We start from the raw sequence: 19231 nt of genomic DNA, 5'->3' as shown, positions 1-19231 counted from the left end.
ACAGCACGACTTGGCTCAATTAGCAATGCCGTTAGCAGCGTGGCTAACGCTATTGTTAGTTTAAGACAAATCTTTTCAGCTGTGCTTTCGAACATGCTGTAATTGTGCTAACCGAGCATCATTAGCCTTTACAAGAGAGCCGCTTCAATACACTTGTTAGATAATGTTTCATCACAGGGTTGACAATGCATAATAGTGTAGTACTGGCTGCATTTGAGCATTAAATATTTGAATATTAAAAGAAAAATGAAATTTGAATGGTCTTAAATTGGAAGATTGACAGCTCTACTCACCACTATTTGATCTGTCGCAGCCCACTGACAACAAAGACAGACATAGTTTACTACAAATACTTAACTTAAAATTTGAATCTGGTTAAAATGTACATGGTCATCTTAGCAACAACTCACCATTCTTTGACAGTTTGATTGGTGGGGTGGGAAAGACTGGAATTATAGGACTGGCATCTTATCAGTAAATAAGGTGTTTAAAAAAAAATAACATACAGTTTACTTAATTTTGTACTGAGCACAGGCAACGCACGTTTCAATACACATTAAATTAATGCCACAATAAACATTTCTGTACCTCCTTTCCTCTCTTCTTTATCCTCCCCCTCAGCAGTCGCCTCAGACAGGTCAGATCCTTCGAATATTATATTATAACATATTATAACGAGTTTGCATATTTTCACTATTCAACCAATGATGGGGACATACCTTCAACATAATCTTCAAAAGTTTTAGTTTTTTTCCTCCTTGTTTGCACTACAACCTCTTCGTCATCATCTTCACATTGTTCAGCATGGCTGGTGTGGGATAATTATGTTTTATGGGACAATTATGTGTTATCTAAAAAGGTTAACTATGTTTGGTATATTACAATATGTTTGGAATCTTTTAATATGCTTGTGTAACCACTTACAGCAGAGGCCTATGGTGACTAAAGCCAGTCACCATATGAATTAACTAGGAGGCACGCTCTGAAAGTGAAAGTGGGGGAGCGGCTATGCTTGGAATGTTTTTGTGTGCAGATGCCAAATAGGGGAGGTCGAGAGGAGCAAAGGCCATTGGAAGGTGTTCATCGAACCAGGAGAAAGGCGTCACCAACACAAGAATAAAAATTGCATACTTAGCCTTGTGAGACATTACGGACGGCCCGTATGTCAGTATTGATTTGCTGTTCTGTAATCCTGAGCTCAGAAGCTGATCTGATTTTGCTTTATTAAACTTTCAAGTTACTTTTATACTTTTACTGAATCTCTTGCGTCTACTTATTGACAAACCAAAGAACTGGGGAGGAAACGGCGATTTCCAACAATTTGGAGGGGGCACCCGGATTTGTCACGACGCTGAAGTCATCATTGGGGGGCGATCCGCTTTCAACCTCTCTGCAGAGCATCTAAAATAAGGTAAGCAGAAACCTTTTTCATAAAAGAACTGCATGATTGGATATATATAGCCTGGATATGTATAGCCTTTCATTGCAGGTGCTTTCATTCATATTGCAGGCAGGTCACTAGGACTATTGATAATGACTGACTGATGTTTCTGCATTGCTTAGGTACAGCCAGGTCTGCGGGCTGTGACAGGTCAACTAGTGGTGAGTTTAACATTTCATTTTTAGATTATCAAATCAGCATGCAGGTAACTAACACTATTGATCATGACTGACTGATGTTTCTGCATTGCTTGGGTGCACCCAGGTCTGAGGGCCACGACAGGTCAACTAGTCGTGAGTATAGCCTTTCATTGCTGAATATTGCAGGCAGGTCACTAGTAGAGGTCGACCGATATATCGGGACGATATTTGTCATTTTTTAATATATTTCGGCATCGGCCAATATCCGTGTTTAATATATCCGTGAAAAATATCAGCAGCTTGCTTGCTAACATTCTAGCCCCCAATGTTATAAGTTCTGTTTTATTTTTCCTGTATTGGAGTCGGAGAATTTCTCTCAGTGCGTGGGGTGGAGAAGGCGGCAGCTCTCACACACACTGCAGCCTGATATAGCTATATTACTCCGCCCCGCTCACAGACGGCACCGTGCTCGGACACACATAAATTAGCTGTCCTGGAGCGGCCCGGAACCAGAACAGTGTGACATTTGTTCGGAAGCATGGTTTGATGCAGGCCCGGTTCTCAAACGCGAGCAAAAAGCACTCTCAGTTGATACTGTAATAATATACTGACGAAACAGACTAGGCAGATTTGCACATTTGTGTTCGCGCTCTGGAGAGCGCCAAATGCATCTATTTACAATGTGTTTGTGCAGCGGTGAGTGATGTAGCCAATCACAGATATAGTTGTTAATCGAATATAAATGCTGGATTCACTGCACGAGTCAGAAATATCCTCCTGAGACCCAGAATAGAGCTTTTGCCTCTGTAGAGGACATATTTTAGTGAATTTCTCAACAATATACACAGATTTAAGTCTGGATATCTTATGAAATATGAGATTCTTATAAAAATATTCCTTTTTATTACTCCCATTATTACATGTCTTTTTACAATACATATTTTCCCAAAAACAAATTACTATGCAAATTAGATGTAGTGTATAGATGAATTGCATGTATGGTCATGTTTATCATTAAAGGTCCCCTTCTTCGCGATTCCATTGTTCAAACTTTAGTTAGTGTGTAATGTTGCTGTTAGAGCATAAATAATACCTGTTAAATTATAAAGCTCAAAGTTCAATGCCAAGCGAGATATTTTATTTAACAGAAGTTCCCTTTCAAAGCCTACAACGAACGGCTGGCTTGGACTACATCCTGGTACTTCCTTCATTAATTACGTCAGTAGAGCAGTAGAACAGACTAACCTCCGCCCACAAAGAAACGCGAAAAAGGGGGCGCGGTCTTGTTGCTCTCCCACGTGGAGAAGCGGACGGTCGCGTGGAGAAAAGGAACTGTTGCGTTGAGTGTGTTTATCGCCATGTCATCGAGACGCTGTTATTTTCATCCAGGAGTCAAATCACCTTTGTTTGGCTTTCCCAGGGACGCTGTAGAGATTATTGAACGCATACATCTCTCCGTTAAGAGGCATGACCTTTCCAATGTGCGCTAAGCTGCTGTCGAATCACAGCACAGGAACCGCTTGCACAATCAGAACTCGTTACGTGTTTCTGAAGGAGGGACTTCATAGCACAAGGAAATCAACAAGCCGTTTTTAGGACAGTGGAAACAGCGGTACACAGATAAGTAAATTGTGTGAAAAATACTGTGTTTTTTTACACGCGAAACATGAACCCATGTTATATTGCACACTGTAAACACAATCAAAGCTTCAAAAAAACACGAAGAACGGGACCTTTAATTATCCTGTTAGGCGTATATCTTTCATAACATGTGAGTCATCTTTACTCAAAGTTTGGATAAAAAAACAACAACCTTGAAGCATAAAAATTGATTGGTGAATGAAAAAAAAATCCCATTGTTTTTGCCTATTCATGTTTTACATTTTCATGTTATGTTGTCCTCTACAGAGCAGATGATGTAGCATATAACTTAGGATTTTTTTTAATTTTTTTACCCAAAAATATACATTTGTTTTTTATGCTCCAAACAATGAAATGACCTAAAAAAAAAAAAAAAGGCTAAATTCACAGCCTTTTTTTCCTGGTTCTCAGGGAAATTACATGTAAAAATACTAGTAATGCATTAAAGCAATGTAAAGACAGACTAATAAAAAAAAATTTTTGCAACAAATGTTTGTCTATTTTCATAACTTGAACTTGTAAATAATCCTAAATTTCTCACTGTATGCTGGAACCGGTGCTTAGCCAACATCTAGACTTTACTAGAGCACTCTCAGTAATTTCTGAAGCACCCTCAGTGATTTGATTCTGTAGTCGGGCCTGGTTTGATGCAGACAATAGCCGGGTTTCTATCCAACTATGAGCATATTCCGCTCAAGAATTATAGACTGAATTGAAGATGAAGGCGCTACTAAAATGCTAACCATGAATGTTTCCTCTGTTTAGTAACTGCTGTCTGATGGCAGAACAAAAATCAAATCCAGTATGGCAGCATTTCACCGAGCCAACTCCAGGGAAAGCCAGGTGAAATATCTGCAATGGACTGGTGAGCTTGGGAGCCGAAAAAGGTAAAAAGAAAAACACCACAAATTTGTGGAGTCACCTGAGATGTCACCACCTCCAGGCTTACAAAGATGCACAGAAAGAAAAAGAAGCAGGTGCCTCTACAGCCAATGTATCTCAGCCAACTCTAACAGAAATGTTTGATGCCCAACGTAAATGGCAGAATTCGGATCCCACTGAAAGTTGACCAGTTGTTATAAAAATGCAGAAAGTTGCAAAAAGCAGAAAGTTCGAATGCACTTTAGATGTTCTGTCATTTATACCAAACACAAATCTTGCTGGTTGCTAGTGTGTTTGCAGCACTACTATTATTTATTTTTTATATATTTTATTTTATATTTTTCCGTTTAATTGATTTTTATTTATAAAGTTGTATTTATTTTATTTAAATGTATATTTAAGGTTACATTTGTTCCAACTAACTTGAAAAATTCTGCTAAATAAATACTCTAAAACTTTTATGTAAATGTTTGATGTGTTTTTTTTTTTATATTACCAGTTTTATATATTTAATACTTGGTCAGTTTATTGATTTGTTTGGTTAACTTTGGATAAATATTTAATTTTAATACCGTGCAGTGCACAAAATTAAGATTAGAGAGATGGTTCAAGTCAGTGTTCGATAAATTATGTTAAGTTTAGAAATGTTGTGACATTTTAGCATGCAAATGAAGGGGGAAAAAAATCAAGATATCAGCCCTAAAAAAATCGGCAGCACATATCGGCCATCGGCTGACCCTGACCCCTAAACATCGGCATCGGCTATAGAAAAACCCATATCGGTCGATCTCTAATGTGCAGTGCATTACACGGGCAGTCTGTTGCTTCTCGCTCTCTCGCAGCCTCCCTCTCCTCCATCTCCCAGATTAGGTCCTCAAAGTTTTTTCTTTTTACGCCCCTTGCTGGCTCAGGGCTCCCCGAGGATGAAGAGGCCACAGCAACATCCGGGCCAGATGAGAAAATCAGGGCAGGAGGAGTGATGGAGGGTGGTGACAAAAGCTGACGATGACATCATAGCACACATAAAACACATACATGGTCAAGTCAAGTCAAGTCAACTTTATTTATATAGCGCTTTTAACAATGTAGATTGTTTCAAAGCAGCTTTACAGTGTTAAACAGGAAAATAATGCAGCATAATTTTATTCAGCTGTATAGCCATTCTGGAAAAATTTCAAGTATCATACAGTGACAGTGTGGGCTTTAGATCAATAATTTGATCAGTAATTTAGTTTAAATGGTTAATTTAGTTTATTATTTAGATGTATTTCGATGTTTAGTTGAAAAATTTAGTGTCCCCAACTGAGCACGCCAAGCCAGAGGCAACATGGTGTTGATGTGTTTTTATCTGGAATATGTATTTTTTTTAAAGTTTCATCTGCCATAATGTCTGTAAAATGTCCCCCGTCAAATGTTAAACGCACGTCTATATTGCATATGGTTAAGAGTGCATAACGCACTTTTTTCTTTAAACAAACGTTTGTCCTTGTACACAGTTAAAGCAATGATTTCAAGAACACGATTTTAAAAACATCTTATGAAGTATGTGTGTTTAATGAAGCACAACTGGTACGCTAGCTATATGAAAAAGAAATGTTTTACAGCAACTTAATATATTTAAAGCTACACTGTGTAACTTTTTTAGTCTATTCTTAGCTAAAAACACTTAGTTCTTTCAAAAATATATGTGCTCATTAATGTATATTTACTTCTTTCAAGTAATAAAGTATTCTCGTAAGTTTATAATATGCCATTGAAAATACATAAGGTAATGGGATCTAACGGTGGTCGCCATGTTGCCCCTCCATCTTGAAAGTACATTAGCCAAAGAGGGACATACCCGTAAATTCAAGCTTCGCCTTTCGCGTTTTTAACCGGTTTTAACACTGTGCGCGTCAACTTGTTCAGACTTGTCTGGTGCATGCGCAGAGAGTTTTCATCTCAGCAGCTCCAGTAACAGAGTTATACGGAGTTTTCCTGGCTTGTTTATTCCTCAAAAGTCTGTTTTTCCTTGTGTGGTATTTCTGTGCGTTAATAACTCCGTAAGTAATAATAGTTATTGTCATTGTGGATGTGTTTCAGAGTGTGTCATCGCGTAATTCAGTTGATGTCACCTCAGAAGTATTTTTGTGTCAACATACAATAGCGTAATGCTCACCTATTTGAATAGTCATTCATTATTAACTAAGTTATTTGTTTATAGAAAATATTTGCTTGTAATGTATGTTGATGGAAAAATGTATCAGGTCTGATCGGCATATTAACACTTGTTATACAGAGCTAAACCTGCGCACACACTTTTGTAACCGGACACCGCTTGTTAGCAGCGGCAGCTCCGCTCCTTTTAATGCAGCTGCATTTAGCGCCTATATATGGTACAATAAGCTCTGGTTTACGGTTACATTATACAAATGTAACTTATAAGTATAGTTATACAGTTCTTAACTGTGTATATTCTGTCATGCCATTATCATGTATATTTACCATCCTAATTTGTTCTCTCACAGAAACCACATTTATGTACATATCCATGCAAACCTGTTTATGCCTTGCAATTGGATGACTGAATAAACATTACTATCATCAAAGTTCACTCTGGATTAGCTGCAGTTCTTTCTAGCCGAATAATTAGGCCAGTTGAGTTCCAACCATCCCACTGCGCACAGAATATCCCACAGGCACCGTGTTGAATGTGGACGAGGTCGAACTGGAAGCCATATTAATCTTGGACTAAATCGGCCACCGTAGGAGTTAAAACGAAATCGGAATTGAACAGAACAGAAACTAAAATTCCCTGGATGGTCATATACAAGTTCACCACTAGATGGGGGAAAATATCACACAGTGTAGCTTTAATATATCAGTATTTAATATATTAATATTTTATGTCCATTGGATGCACACTTCAGAATCTGGGCGGACGCAGTAGGCCATCCGGGGATTTCTCGCCTACTGTTTTATAAATATTGAGGTTTCCGCCATACTACTCCATTCACGTACTGTTTTCTCCTACTATATAGTAGGTATGTAGGCATATTCGGACACAACTTAAGTACGCACACGTCCGAATCTCGCGAGAATTAGTTTATCAGCCAGAATATTCTTGCCTACTCTTTTATGAATACTGAGGATTCGGACATACTATTCGTTCGCCTACTACTGCCTGCAGTTCTTGTTATCAGTCATTTCAAATCTCCAGTTGACTTGTACCCATCATGATCGCATCAACCTGGCACCCCCTGGGTTTTAAAACTATTGTTCATAAAACTAGTGTTGCAGTTTAGTTTACAATGTGTGATTTTGGACATGAAATGAACCGTTTTGCCAATTGTGTGTTGGTGCGCGGCAAAACATGCTTTTCTTACTTAGTATTTTTGTCTTGTTTTCAGTCCAAATATCTAAAAAATCTTACATTAAGAAGCATTTACTAGACAAGCAAAAGTTTTTGTCTTGTTTTGGGGGAAAATAACTCAAAATGAAGGGAGTTTTTGCTTAAAATAAGCAAAATAATCTGCCAATGGGGTAAACAAAATAATCTTGTTTTCTGTTTGAATTAAGATTATTTTTCTTACCTCATCAATTTTGAGTTTTTTTCCCCCAAAACAAGACAAAAAAAGTTTGCTTGTCTAGTAAATGCTTCTTAATGTAAGATTTTTTAGATATTTGGACTGAAAACAAGACTATAAGTAAGAAAAGCATTTTTTGCAGTGTGCGTTAAGAGTTTAGGAAATTTGTTGCAAAAAATTGTCATAGCGATTGTAAAAAACGGTAAACTTCAAACCCTAAACCCTAAGAGTTTGTTTACTCTGGTTAGACATTGTACACGTATTTTCAGGTGTCTTTACACTTAAATTAACTTTATAGCTATATACATATTTTTAATATCAGACATGCATTTCAGTGCTAACACACACAAAGATCGTTTGTATTGTATAAATAATGCATTCCCCTAAACAAAACCTTTAAAGTCTCTCAGTCTTTACTAGTTTCCTAATATTTTCAGCTCATCACTGAACAACATGCATTTAAATATGTATTTCACCAATACATTCAGCCCTGAATTTTGGTCATCTCTTGTATTATTTGTATTTGGGCACTTCTGTGAATGTAGACTGGAGTGAGAGAGAGAGTGTGTGTGTGTGTGTGTGTGTGTGTGTGTGTGTGTGTGTGTGTGTGTGTGTGTGTGTGTGTGTGAACGGGACTTTTATTTTGGTTTTGTGTATGACGTCATAAGCCCGCGCCGCGCTCCCGCATCTGTTGTGATTCTGCTGAAGAAAGGTTTGTGTTTTAAGCGTTTAAAGTGTTTAAAACTATAGAAACCATTTTCAAAGTTTTACAGTTAGAATGAATGACGTATTATTAAATGTAACACAGCATGGCTTTATCTAACATTTATCAGCGTTGTGTGAGTAAAGTAACAGAATAAACTCATGAGTAACAGAAGCAGCGGCTCATTTCTCTCTATCTAGATCACTAATAATTATTAGTGGCGCGCGAATCAACGTCGTATAGGCTACTCTTCGCGCATTCACCAGCGTGCTCCAAAAGGGTGATGAGATTTGCGCGAGCCGTTCCTATCATGCTATAGTAAAAAAAAAAAAAGTTAAGGAAATGTATTTAACTTATTGAAGTAGAAAGCAAGCAACAGTCTCACGCAGACACAGCATACAGTGCAGGTTTCTTTACGGAAAGAACTGAGAGGTTTTACAACCTGTACGAGCAATGGCTGAGGGAAATCGGCCTATATGAATTAAAGTAGGTCTGAATTCTATTAATGTATCTCTGAAGGGAAATGACTACTGTACCAAAACTACACCCTTGAATAATTAGCTTTTATATTGCCACTAATGCCAAAGCAAACTTTAGAAAATTATCTGGAAATATTTATTTCATGTTCAGTTTTTTTTACCACCCACATGCATAATGAATAATTCATTTAAGATTTATCACATTTCACAATGAATATAATTCCAAAGCAACATATTTAAATTATTTTCACAACTTTAATGCTGTCAAAAATAATCTGTCAACCAATTTTAGAATCAATGCACTGTAATTTATTTGTTTTTTATTAAACAAATGTTACTAGTGAATAAAAACATTTACTACGCCACGACTTCAGATATGTGTTCCAGCAGAACGATATAAATGTAACGGTTTTGAAGTTTATTGATTGTTATGACTGGAATTTAGGTTAGTTAACCTTAATTTATGTTGTCTATTTTTGTTTATCAAGCTGTTAATACTGTGTTATTTCATTGTGAAATGTGTTGTTATGCACTTCTTGTGCACTGGAATGTTTAAAAAAACAAAAACAATTGGCAAAATTGCAAATGAAATCGCAATTGCAATATTCATAAAAAAAAAAAAAAAAAAATCGCAATATGATTATTCTGACCATATTGCACAGCCCTATGTGAAACAAAACAAAACCAATGTTACTCGCCTATCGAGAAGACACAAAGCAACCTCGGCCTTCGCTCCTTGAGTTCTCTCCAGCGCTGGAAAGATGAGACTTCTTCTTTTGTTCCACAGACATCTTCCACATTTGTTTTTTTATCTGCCATCTCTCTCTTTCTGTCGTCACTTGGCTAATGTCCATCCAGTGTGTCGTGTCTTTTGAATAATGACGTGCACTGAGCACTCTCTTCTCCCTGTCATTAGTAGACACGCCCCTTACTGCTGATTGGCTATCAGTTTGTTATTGCACTCGGCCAGAGTCACATTTCTAAAGCAGTTTTGAAATAACACTTACCCCACCTTTAACACTTTACAATAAGGTTGTATTAAGCCGCGTTTCCACCGAAATTACCCGGAACTATTTGTACCAGGAACTTTTTTCCCAGGAACTTTTTCTCCCCCAGACCTGCTACAATCTGCGTTTCCACCGCGGTCTAAAGTACCGGGGAGATTAGGCAAATTAGTCCGGTGACGTGGGAATGCGCGCGACTGCTTCTCCCAGTTACCGACGGACAGTAATCACTTTTGCGCGATACTGTCTGCAACAATAACAAGTGGAGGTGATGCAAGCAGCGCTGCTTTTGCTGATTATGTACACACATTACCAACACAGCTTATTTAAACGTGCACTTTTACCTGGTTTGACCATTTTAATGCAAAATGGGATGATGGGCAATCCAAAATCTGAATGTGTTGTAATAGCTCAATTCCAAAACAAAACATTTTCTATAAAAGGATAATGAGGTTTCAGTCATTCATGACAGATGTGTGAAAAGTTAATTGAATGAAAACAATAGACTGAATTAAGCGGTTGAAAGATTAGGTACTAGACTGCAAGTATTTTATTTTTTTATCACAATAACATCTCTTAACATTCACAAAAAAAAAAAAAATCACATGACTAGTATTACAATATGCTTCATTAAATGCATAATTTTAGAGACTTCTTCCTCAAATTTGAAATGAAGCAGGACCACACTTATGGCTTCACTTAAGTTGTGGTTATAAGTTATTATACTACATTCACATAGTTATACATTTAAAAATATAATATTTGGGTTTTCTAGATATGTTTATGTGCATATTCAGAAAGACTTGCGAGCAGCAGCCCTTTTATTTGCTTCCGACACTATATGAATACAATTAGAATGTGGTTATATAGTTAGAATGTGGAAATTAAAGACACAGTGACATTTTACACATTTTACTTTATTTTAGACAGATTAGTTCTTACAAAATTAAAATAAAAGTGTGCAAAGACAAATAAATTACTAGAACAATAAAATGAAAATATAAAATGTGAAAACAACAATATAAAAAAAAGTGTATTTTTCAGTAACCTGTCCAAGAGCTGTGCCAACACGTACAATATATAAAGTACAAGTGTGGTAGTGCAAATGCTTCATTCAAGCGGCTGGTCATTGTGGCTACTTCTTGAACAACTGGACAAACTGTCCAAGAACAGACAGAAACCCGGTCTGAAAGTCCCTCTGCTTTCTTCCGCTTCTGACTGGTGGAATGCCAACTCTTGCCTCCTCATTTCTCTCTCCTCGGCCTGGCTATCCAGTAACAGCTGAATATATTGGTCAGTTCTTGTCCATGCTGCAGGACGGCCCGGTTTGCGTCCGATCCATGTCCCTCAGTGCATCAAGAAAGTCACAGTCCCTTTTCCTTTTCCCTAAGTAGAAAATTGCACAGAAACACATGGAAATTAATACACAAGGCAACCATGAAACAATAGAAACCATCAATTAATTATTTAAAGTGTTTTCACTACAAATAATTGTTTGCCCAGCTTGAACAATGCCCAGTGTGCAATTTTTATCATGGGCAATTTAAGTTTACAATTAAAAACAACAAAACCATTAAGGATTACACATCAGTTTTAAAATATACAGGGTTCCCACGCTTCTTGAAAGTACTTGAAAGTACTTGAATTTCAGACACATGGATTCAAGGCCTGGAAAGTACTTGAACACAAATATAGGTCCTTGAAAGTGCTTGATAAATAAATTTAGTTTAGAATGGTGTTATTTCAAAAATTGTCATACAGTATAAGTGCTATCAAAGACAGAACGAAATGTTGCTTATGTTCGGGGGGTGGAGGGGTAGCGGGGAAAAAAAAAACTTGAACCGATGGAGAGCAGTACATACACTTGCTGAAAATGAAAAGTTGCGATTTTCTAGGCCGATATGGCTAGCCTAGGAAGTAGGAACTATACTCTCATTCCTACATAATAATCAAGAAACTTTGCTGCCGTACCATGGGTGCAGCGGAGCAATGATATTACACAGCTCCTGAAAATAGGCTAACTTCTGTCAACATAACCAACGTGACAACCTGCTTGCACAGAGAGAGTGCTTGGGACTATTTTCAGGCGCTGTGTAATATCATTGCGCCGCTGCACCCATGGTACGGCTCAAAGTTCCTTGATCATTACGCAGGAATGAGAGTATATTTCCTAGCCATATCGGCCTAGAAAATCACAACTTTTAATTTTCCGTCGGCCTTAGTACACGATGTAACTATACACATCACAACAATAAATGTTGCTTATGTCACTTATTGAGCAATAGGCTAGCTGGAGCCATTTACCTCCAGTCTTTGTGCTAAGCTAGGCTAGCGGTGGGTGCGTCAGACAGAGTTGAAACACAACCAGACACGGAGATGAGAATGGTATGTTTGGACTTATCTAACTCTGGGGGATGTGGTGAATAAGCTAAAGTCCCAAAAAGTAGGCGTATTCCTTTAAGTAGCCTACTTTAAGAGGTCTTTCGTTATGCTACATATATGCTGGGTTATGAATCTGATAGGTGCTTGAAATAAAATAAATGGTGCTTGAAAAAGTCCTTGAATCTGGTGTTCATGAAAGAGTGGGAACCCTGAATATATACACATTTTTGTCAGCTTTATAAAGTACTGGTGACCGCGGGGGAAAACACGCTGGTCTCCGTTGCCTGCGATTCATCAGGGCCACTCATTACGTCTGGAAAAGCACGTTGAAAAAAGTTACTGCAACGTGTTTAAACACTGCAACGAGTTTAATAGATGATACCAAGATGATATATTTACCTTCAACCCACTCGGATTCCTGGATGGTTTCCAACAACGCACTAGCCGAGTCTTTCGTTACCGCTGCCCTAGAAAAGGACGGTCTGTGTCCCAGCAACGCGTCCAGGCGGTCATGCCACTTGTTGGTACGCCGGTCGGAACCGCTCCGGTTGTTATGATCCTTTAATTTCTTGTAATCTTGTCTAATTTCTTCAACTTCTCTCTGCACTGTTTTCCAGTATGACTGGAACCGAGTCGATATCTTCAGGTAACGTTATACCTTTTCATTGCGGGTCGCCGTTTCCAGTTCCCGCTGGATGTCCTCCTCCGCATATATGCTCAATAAAGCCTGAACCTCGTCGTCGGTCCATCGGTCGAATTTTTTGTTGAAGTCCATTGTTGCAAAAAAAATATTTACTGAACGCAAAACCCACGGAGCCCACCTCGCAAAAGACTTGTAAATATGGCGGTGGAAAAAAAAAATAGCTGCGAGAGCTCAACCAATCAGCATGTTCAGCGCCCAAGTCCCACCCCCGAAAGTTCGGGAACTTTTCAAAAGTCCCACCTCGCAAGCAGGGCCGTTTGGAGGGGGAAATATTTACCCGGAACTTCATTTAGACCCTGGTTCCTGCGGTCGAAACACACCGAGTTCCCCCCCAAAGTTCCTGGTTCCGGGGTAAAGTTCCTGCGGTGGAAACGCGGCTCTAGTTAACATTATTTAATGCATTAGTTAACATGAACTAACCATGAACAACACCTCTGTTCAGCATTAGTTAATCTTTGTTAACATTAGTTCATAAAAATCCAGCCCTTCATGGTTTGTTCATGTTAGTTCACAGTTCATTAACTAATGTTAACAAGATTTTAATTAGGGATGCAACAATACAGTTAGTCTACGGTTCAATACATACCTCGGTTCCCTTACGAGAGTACTCTCGTACTGCGTTTTGCTAAAACGCTATGGGGGAATTCCTTTCCTCGAGATATTGCAAATTTTTATCCAAAAATACCTTTTATACGCAGTGCAGCTGCACAACTCTCAGCAGGAAGCAGCTGCGTGCTGATTGGTTGTGCCGCTGCAACTGCAGCAACCTATAGCGAGACCGTGGGGCGGGACGGACCAATCAGGTCCTTCCAAATTCGCGCCACAAGGGGCAACAGCATTTGCATAGCCTAGGGTATATAAGACCCGCTCTCGCAAGGTTAGTCAGATTAATTCTTCTTCAGCGACTTGCTATCGTTGAGCTCCGGATCGAAGCCTGCCGTCGACACGCACCCAGCGGAAACACGCGGCCTGAGGACGTCGGATTCTCCGCCTTCAGCCTGCCTTCCAGCTGCGCCATCCGGCACATATCCTTTATTACCTTTTCTGTGTTTCACATTCTAAAAGAGCCGAGACGTTGTTTCAAATGTCTCGTTCCTGCGCCTCGTGCAGAGGCTTCATCGCAGACGAGGATCGGCACATAATCTGCGTGTCATGTCTCGGACGAGACCACACGCAGATTGCACTCAACCAGGGCGGCTGCCCTGAGTGTGACGAGCTGGCGCTGCAGACCCTTCGGGCTCGGCTCGCCAGCTTCGACTCGGATCCCGTCCCGTGTTCCCAGCCTCTGGAGCCACGGAAGAAAAAACGTCGCGACCAGAGGCCACCGGAGCGCTCTGACGAGCACACGCCGGGCATGTCCCCGCGTGCCTCGCCATCGCCCGTGTTGTTCGTCGACGAGCAGCACAGCTCCCCTCGCAGGGCGGCTGCTGCTGTTTCGTTCGGCGGACCGGAGGAGGAAGAGGATGACAGCCTTTCCCTTGCTGCATCCGGGAGCGGGTGGTCGGACGCCGCCTCGGAGCACGCCACTTCGACGCGGACGGTTAGCGGCGTCATAACCTCAGTCGACTCTGAGCTTATGCGCTTGCTCACCGTGGCCGTGGACGACCTCGGCATTGACTGGTCTCAGCCCGAGGAGCCCACGAGAAGCCGACTGGATGAGTGGTATTTCGAAAACCGCCGTCAACCGACCGCTCAAAGACCCGCTCCCTTCTTTCCAGAAGTCCACGAGGAGCTAACTAAATCGTGGAAGGCGCCATATTCTTCTCGCGCCAAATCCTCTTTTTCTCCAGCGCTCTCGGTAGTCGATGGCGCTCAGGAAAAGGGATATCAAGCCCTTCCTCCCCTCGAGGGAGCTGTTGCTGCACACCTTTGCCCGCCCTCCGCCAGAGGATGGCAGTCAAAGACCGTGCACCCTTCCAAAGCCTGCCGCACTACGTCCAGCCTCGCCGGTCGAGCATTCGCCTCCGCCGGCCAGGCGGCGTCAGCGCTACACTCCATGGCGGTGCTTCAGGTCTTCCAGGCCAAACTCCTCCGTTCCTTGGACGAGTCTGTTCCTGATAGCGAGGCTCTGAAGGATCTGCGCGGCGCCACTGACTTGGCCCTGCGCGCCACCAAGGCCAATGCTCAGGCGATCGGCAGATGCATGGCCAGCCTGACGGTGTTGGAGCTCCATTTGTGGCTCAACTTAACGGAGATGAAGGACATGGACAAGACCGCTTTCCTGGACGCGCCCATTTCGCCTTCAGGATTGTTTGGTCCCGCCGTGGTTGGGTTCACGGAGCGCTTCACTGAAGCACAGAAGGCTTCGCAGGCAATGCGACATTTCCTGCCCAAGCGTTCCAGCTCCTCCGCTAGCCGTCAAGCTAAAGCTGGACCAGCCCAGCCCACCAAGGCGCCGCCTTCAGCTCGCCAGCCTCACGCGGCTTCCAAGCCCGGTCAGCGTTCCCGCTCTACGAGCCGCAGCAGACCGCCGGAGCGTCGAGGTCCACGACCCAGCAATGTGTCGAAACCTGAGCCTCCGAAGCCGTCCTAGCCAGAGGTATGAAGAGAGGGTGGATAGTGCCCGCTTCGGCCGGTGCACCGCCTCGCTCTCTTTTAAAACGTCCCCCAGCTCCCTTCAAGGCGGCTGGGAACGCCATATTCACAGCCAACGAGCCCGCAAGCAAGCGCGCTCGCCTGTACATAAACGCCGTTTTTACGGCGACCCATATGAGTCACAAAAAGAGCTTTTTCTCTGTAGGCAGTGTGCCAGCATTAAAGCATGTACCCCTACACCCAAGCACTTCCCCATGTTCCCCAGCCCCCTGCACTCAGGTGGCTGGAAACACTATTCTCACAGCCAACGAGCCCGCACTCAAGCGTGCTCGCCTGTACACAAGCACCAATACTTAATCTTCCCCGGCCCCCTGCACTCAGGCGGCGGGAAACAATTCCCTCATAAGCGCCAACTTAGCGCAAGGTTATCGGGCCACGAGTCCCTGTTACTCAGCGACTCGCCCCACAGATTAATTCAGCCCCTGGCTTCGAAGGCCGAGGCCTGGTGGGCCATTCCCGGCATTTCGAAATGGGTGTTGAACATAATAGAACGAGGTTACTCGCTACAGTTTGCTCGCGCCGTGGAAGAGACAACGGTGAGAAGCGACAAAAGTCACGTGCTTCGAACCGAGATATCAAAACTGTTAATAAAGGGAGCGGTGGAAGCCGTACACCCTTCACAGAGCGAGTCGGGCTTTTACAGCCGTTACTTCCTTGTACCAAAAAAGGACGGTGGTCTCAGACCCATCCTAGACAAAGCCCTTATGAAGCGCCCGTTCAGAATGTTGAGAATGAAAGAAATCCTCGCGCACATTCGCCCGGGAGATTGGTTTTTCACTGTGGATCTAGAGGATGCCTATTTCCACATACAAATAGCCCCCCATCACAGGCCATTCTTGAGATTCGCCTTCGAGGGGAAAACATACCAATACAAGGTGCTACCTTTTGGTCTACCTCTAGCCCCTCGCACGTTTACAAAGTGCATGGAAGCGGCGCTAACCCCGCTGAGACTTCGGGGAATGAGAATTCTCAACTATCTCGACGACTGGCTCATAATAGCTCAGTCAGAGATACAGCTATTAACCCACAGATCTTGGCTTCTCAACCATTTACAATGCTTGGGACTCAGAATCAACGTGGCAAAGAGTTTATTGTTTCCCACACAGAAAGTTTCGTTTCTGGGAACAGTATTGGACTCGCTGCAGATGAGCGCGCGGCTGACGTCACAGCGCGCGCTCTCTGCTCAGAACCGAGCGGTTTCCCTCAGGTCCGGTGCACACATTCCTCTCAAACACTTTCAGAGGATGTTGGGTGTCATGGCCTCGGCGGCGCCAGTTCTCAGACTGGGTCTGTTGCACATGCGCCCCCTACAGCGCTGGCTGAATCGCCGCGTTCCAGCTCACGCATGGCTTTCGGGCCGATTGCAAATCAAGGTAGACCACAGCTGTGTGCTGGCTCTGGCTCCTTGGAAAAATCCCGTCTGGTACAAGACGGGCGTGAGTTTGGGCACTGTTACGAAGTGGAAAGTTATATTGGCACAAAGCAAAAGGCTGCGAATGCACATGCAAACTTGTAGTCAAGATGAAGGTGTAACTCTAGCTGTAAAATGGTCCAAAACAGAGCTCCGGCGCACTCGCACCATTAAGCCTTGTTTATACTTTCGTCTGGCTCCACCGCACGAGCCTCCGGAGGCTGACTGCGAGCGAGCCTCTTCCGCTTGGCACTCTGCGATGACGTCATTTTTGTGGCGCAGACCCTTTTTACAGTCTATGGTGCGGCTTTATTCCTCGTGTCTGATTTACATGTTTTGCGGTTGAGCAGCACACGCATGACCCTGATTAATCGATGATCAATAGGTTTTATCAATTAAATGTATTATCGACAATTAATCGATCATCGATTAATCATAAACATCCCTAGTTACCTCATACTCTTGACTGGAAAAGTGGAAGTGGCACCTGTGATGATAACAGTTCCGCTCTTCAATCGCTCCTGCGGCCTTGCTCAGCTCCACAACACTCGGTCCTGCTCTGCTTCATACTACAGTAATGTTAATAATCGCATCCATGAACATGAGTCCTATCCTGACTCTTCCACCGGCTGTGAGGTAAAGACCACATGTCCCAAGATTCTGCGCTCAAACGTGGCGTCATCAAACTACGCCTTTGTTTTGAACAGTCGACCTCTAGTGGACGGAAAAGTTACATAGTGTAGCTTTAACTAATGTTAACTAATGGACCCTCATTTGATGTTTTCCTCATTTGAGTGGGAACATTTTTGGGGTTTTCTTAGTTGGTACAGAATATATCCTGTGAAAGACACATTAGATATGAGATGTCTCAATTTCTAAGTGATACGCTTTCATTTTAAGTTCATTTTTGTTTCCTTTTATTTAAATTATTGTATTAACTCTCTCTCTGACTTTCTTACCGGTGACTGAACTACTCAACTAGAGCTGATTGAGACTAGGAGATTTATTTTTTATGTGCTTTTCTTTCTGTTAATTATGCTTATCTTAAACAGGACAAACACACAGAAAAACTCCTAGAGAAGAGGCTGAGATCCACGTGACACACTATTATAAAGATGGTGTTTATTAAAGAGGAGAGTGAAGACGTGAAGATTGAAGAAACATTGAGAGTGAAACATGAAGAAACTGAGGAACAAACAGAGAAAGAGGAGAGAGAAGACGTGAAGATTGAAGAAACATTGAGAGTGAAACATGAAGAAACTGAGGAACAAACAGAGAAAGAGGAGAGTAAAGACGTGAAGATTGAAGAAACATTGAGAGTGAAACATGAAGAAACTGAGGAACAAACAGGTTGGTTTCATTCTCAAAGCTGAACTCAGTCAGTTGATCCTTATTAAAATCTCCAGCTCTTCAGAAATTAAGGCTATTTTTGAAGAATGTATCTCGGTGTCCAATGCTAATGTTAAAGGGATAGTTCACCCAAAAATGAAACTTCTGTCATCATTTACTCCCCCTCGAGTTGTTCCAAACCTGGATGAGTTTCTTTGTTCTGCTGAACACAAAAGATGATATTTAGAAGAATGTTTTTAACCACGCAAAAAATACTATGGTAGTCAATAGTTGCTCTCTCTGCTTTGTTACAAACATTATTCTAAATATCATCTTTTGTGTTCAGCAGATCAAAGAAACTCATACAGGTTTGGAACAACTTGGAAATCATCAGGAACCCTTTAGTCTCCAGCGCCACCATTTTCCAGAATTGCAAACTACCTGGAGTCTCAAGAAGTGCAGGTGTCAGGATCTCAGAGACTTAAGTTAAGAATCCTAAAAAAATGACCACCACTTAATAAGAATCACAAGCTGAAGTGTTGTCAAATACATGAAGACTGGTTTTGTATAGCCTGGAACCCTTGAAGCCTGGAAAACACCAAGCCGACGGTCGGCCATCGGGTTTTCGTGCATTGGCCAACTAAGTTTTCTCAGTGTGTTCCCCACCGTCAGCTGACATTGGTCCTTGTCGGCTATTTTTCAGCCGATTCGACATGTTGAATCAGTGCTTGTCTTTCAGTCGGGCCATCTGATCATTCTAATTGGCTGTTCAGCTAGCGAACCAGTGCACAAGAAAACCCCCCAGAAGTGATCGTCTGTGGCGAGCGAGATTATGAGCTGCTTTGTTTATATCCCTGTAGCTCTTCCGGTTTCCCACTTTGAATAACAAAAACAGACGACTGCCACCAGCTGGTACGGAAAACTATTTCCTCTTACGCAGGCGCAGAACGGATGT

At 41.9% G+C, this 19231-nt stretch overlaps 1 protein-coding gene and 1 long non-coding RNA gene across 2 annotated transcripts in view; both read left to right on the top strand.

Moving 5' to 3' along the window:
- The first annotated feature begins 1085 nt into the window (after positions 1-1085).
- Positions 1086-4565, top strand: LOC307127676. The gene is made up of 3 exons (XR_013816671.1): positions 1086-1411; positions 1564-1602; positions 3988-4565. It is a non-coding gene; the product is annotated as an uncharacterized lncRNA (long non-coding RNA).
- Positions 4566-8354: 3789 nt separating this feature from the next.
- Positions 8355-19231, top strand: part of LOC307127666 (uncharacterized protein) — a 15478-nt gene continuing 4601 nt past the window's right edge. The window contains exons 1-2 of the mRNA XM_079819062.1: positions 8355-8382; positions 18000-18297. Coding sequence (XP_079675188.1) covers positions 18063-18297 — 235 coding nt within the window. The 5' untranslated portion in view covers positions 8355-8382; positions 18000-18062. The remainder of the gene's footprint in view (positions 8383-17999; positions 18298-19231) is intronic.

This window comes from Gobio gobio (genome assembly GCF_949357685.1).
Source record: "Gobio gobio genome assembly, chromosome: 1".
Classification (NCBI taxonomy): domain Eukaryota; kingdom Metazoa; phylum Chordata; class Actinopteri; order Cypriniformes; family Gobionidae; genus Gobio; species Gobio gobio.
The sequence above is the reverse complement of the archived record's forward strand: the minus strand, read 5'-3'. Positions and strand labels throughout refer to the sequence as shown.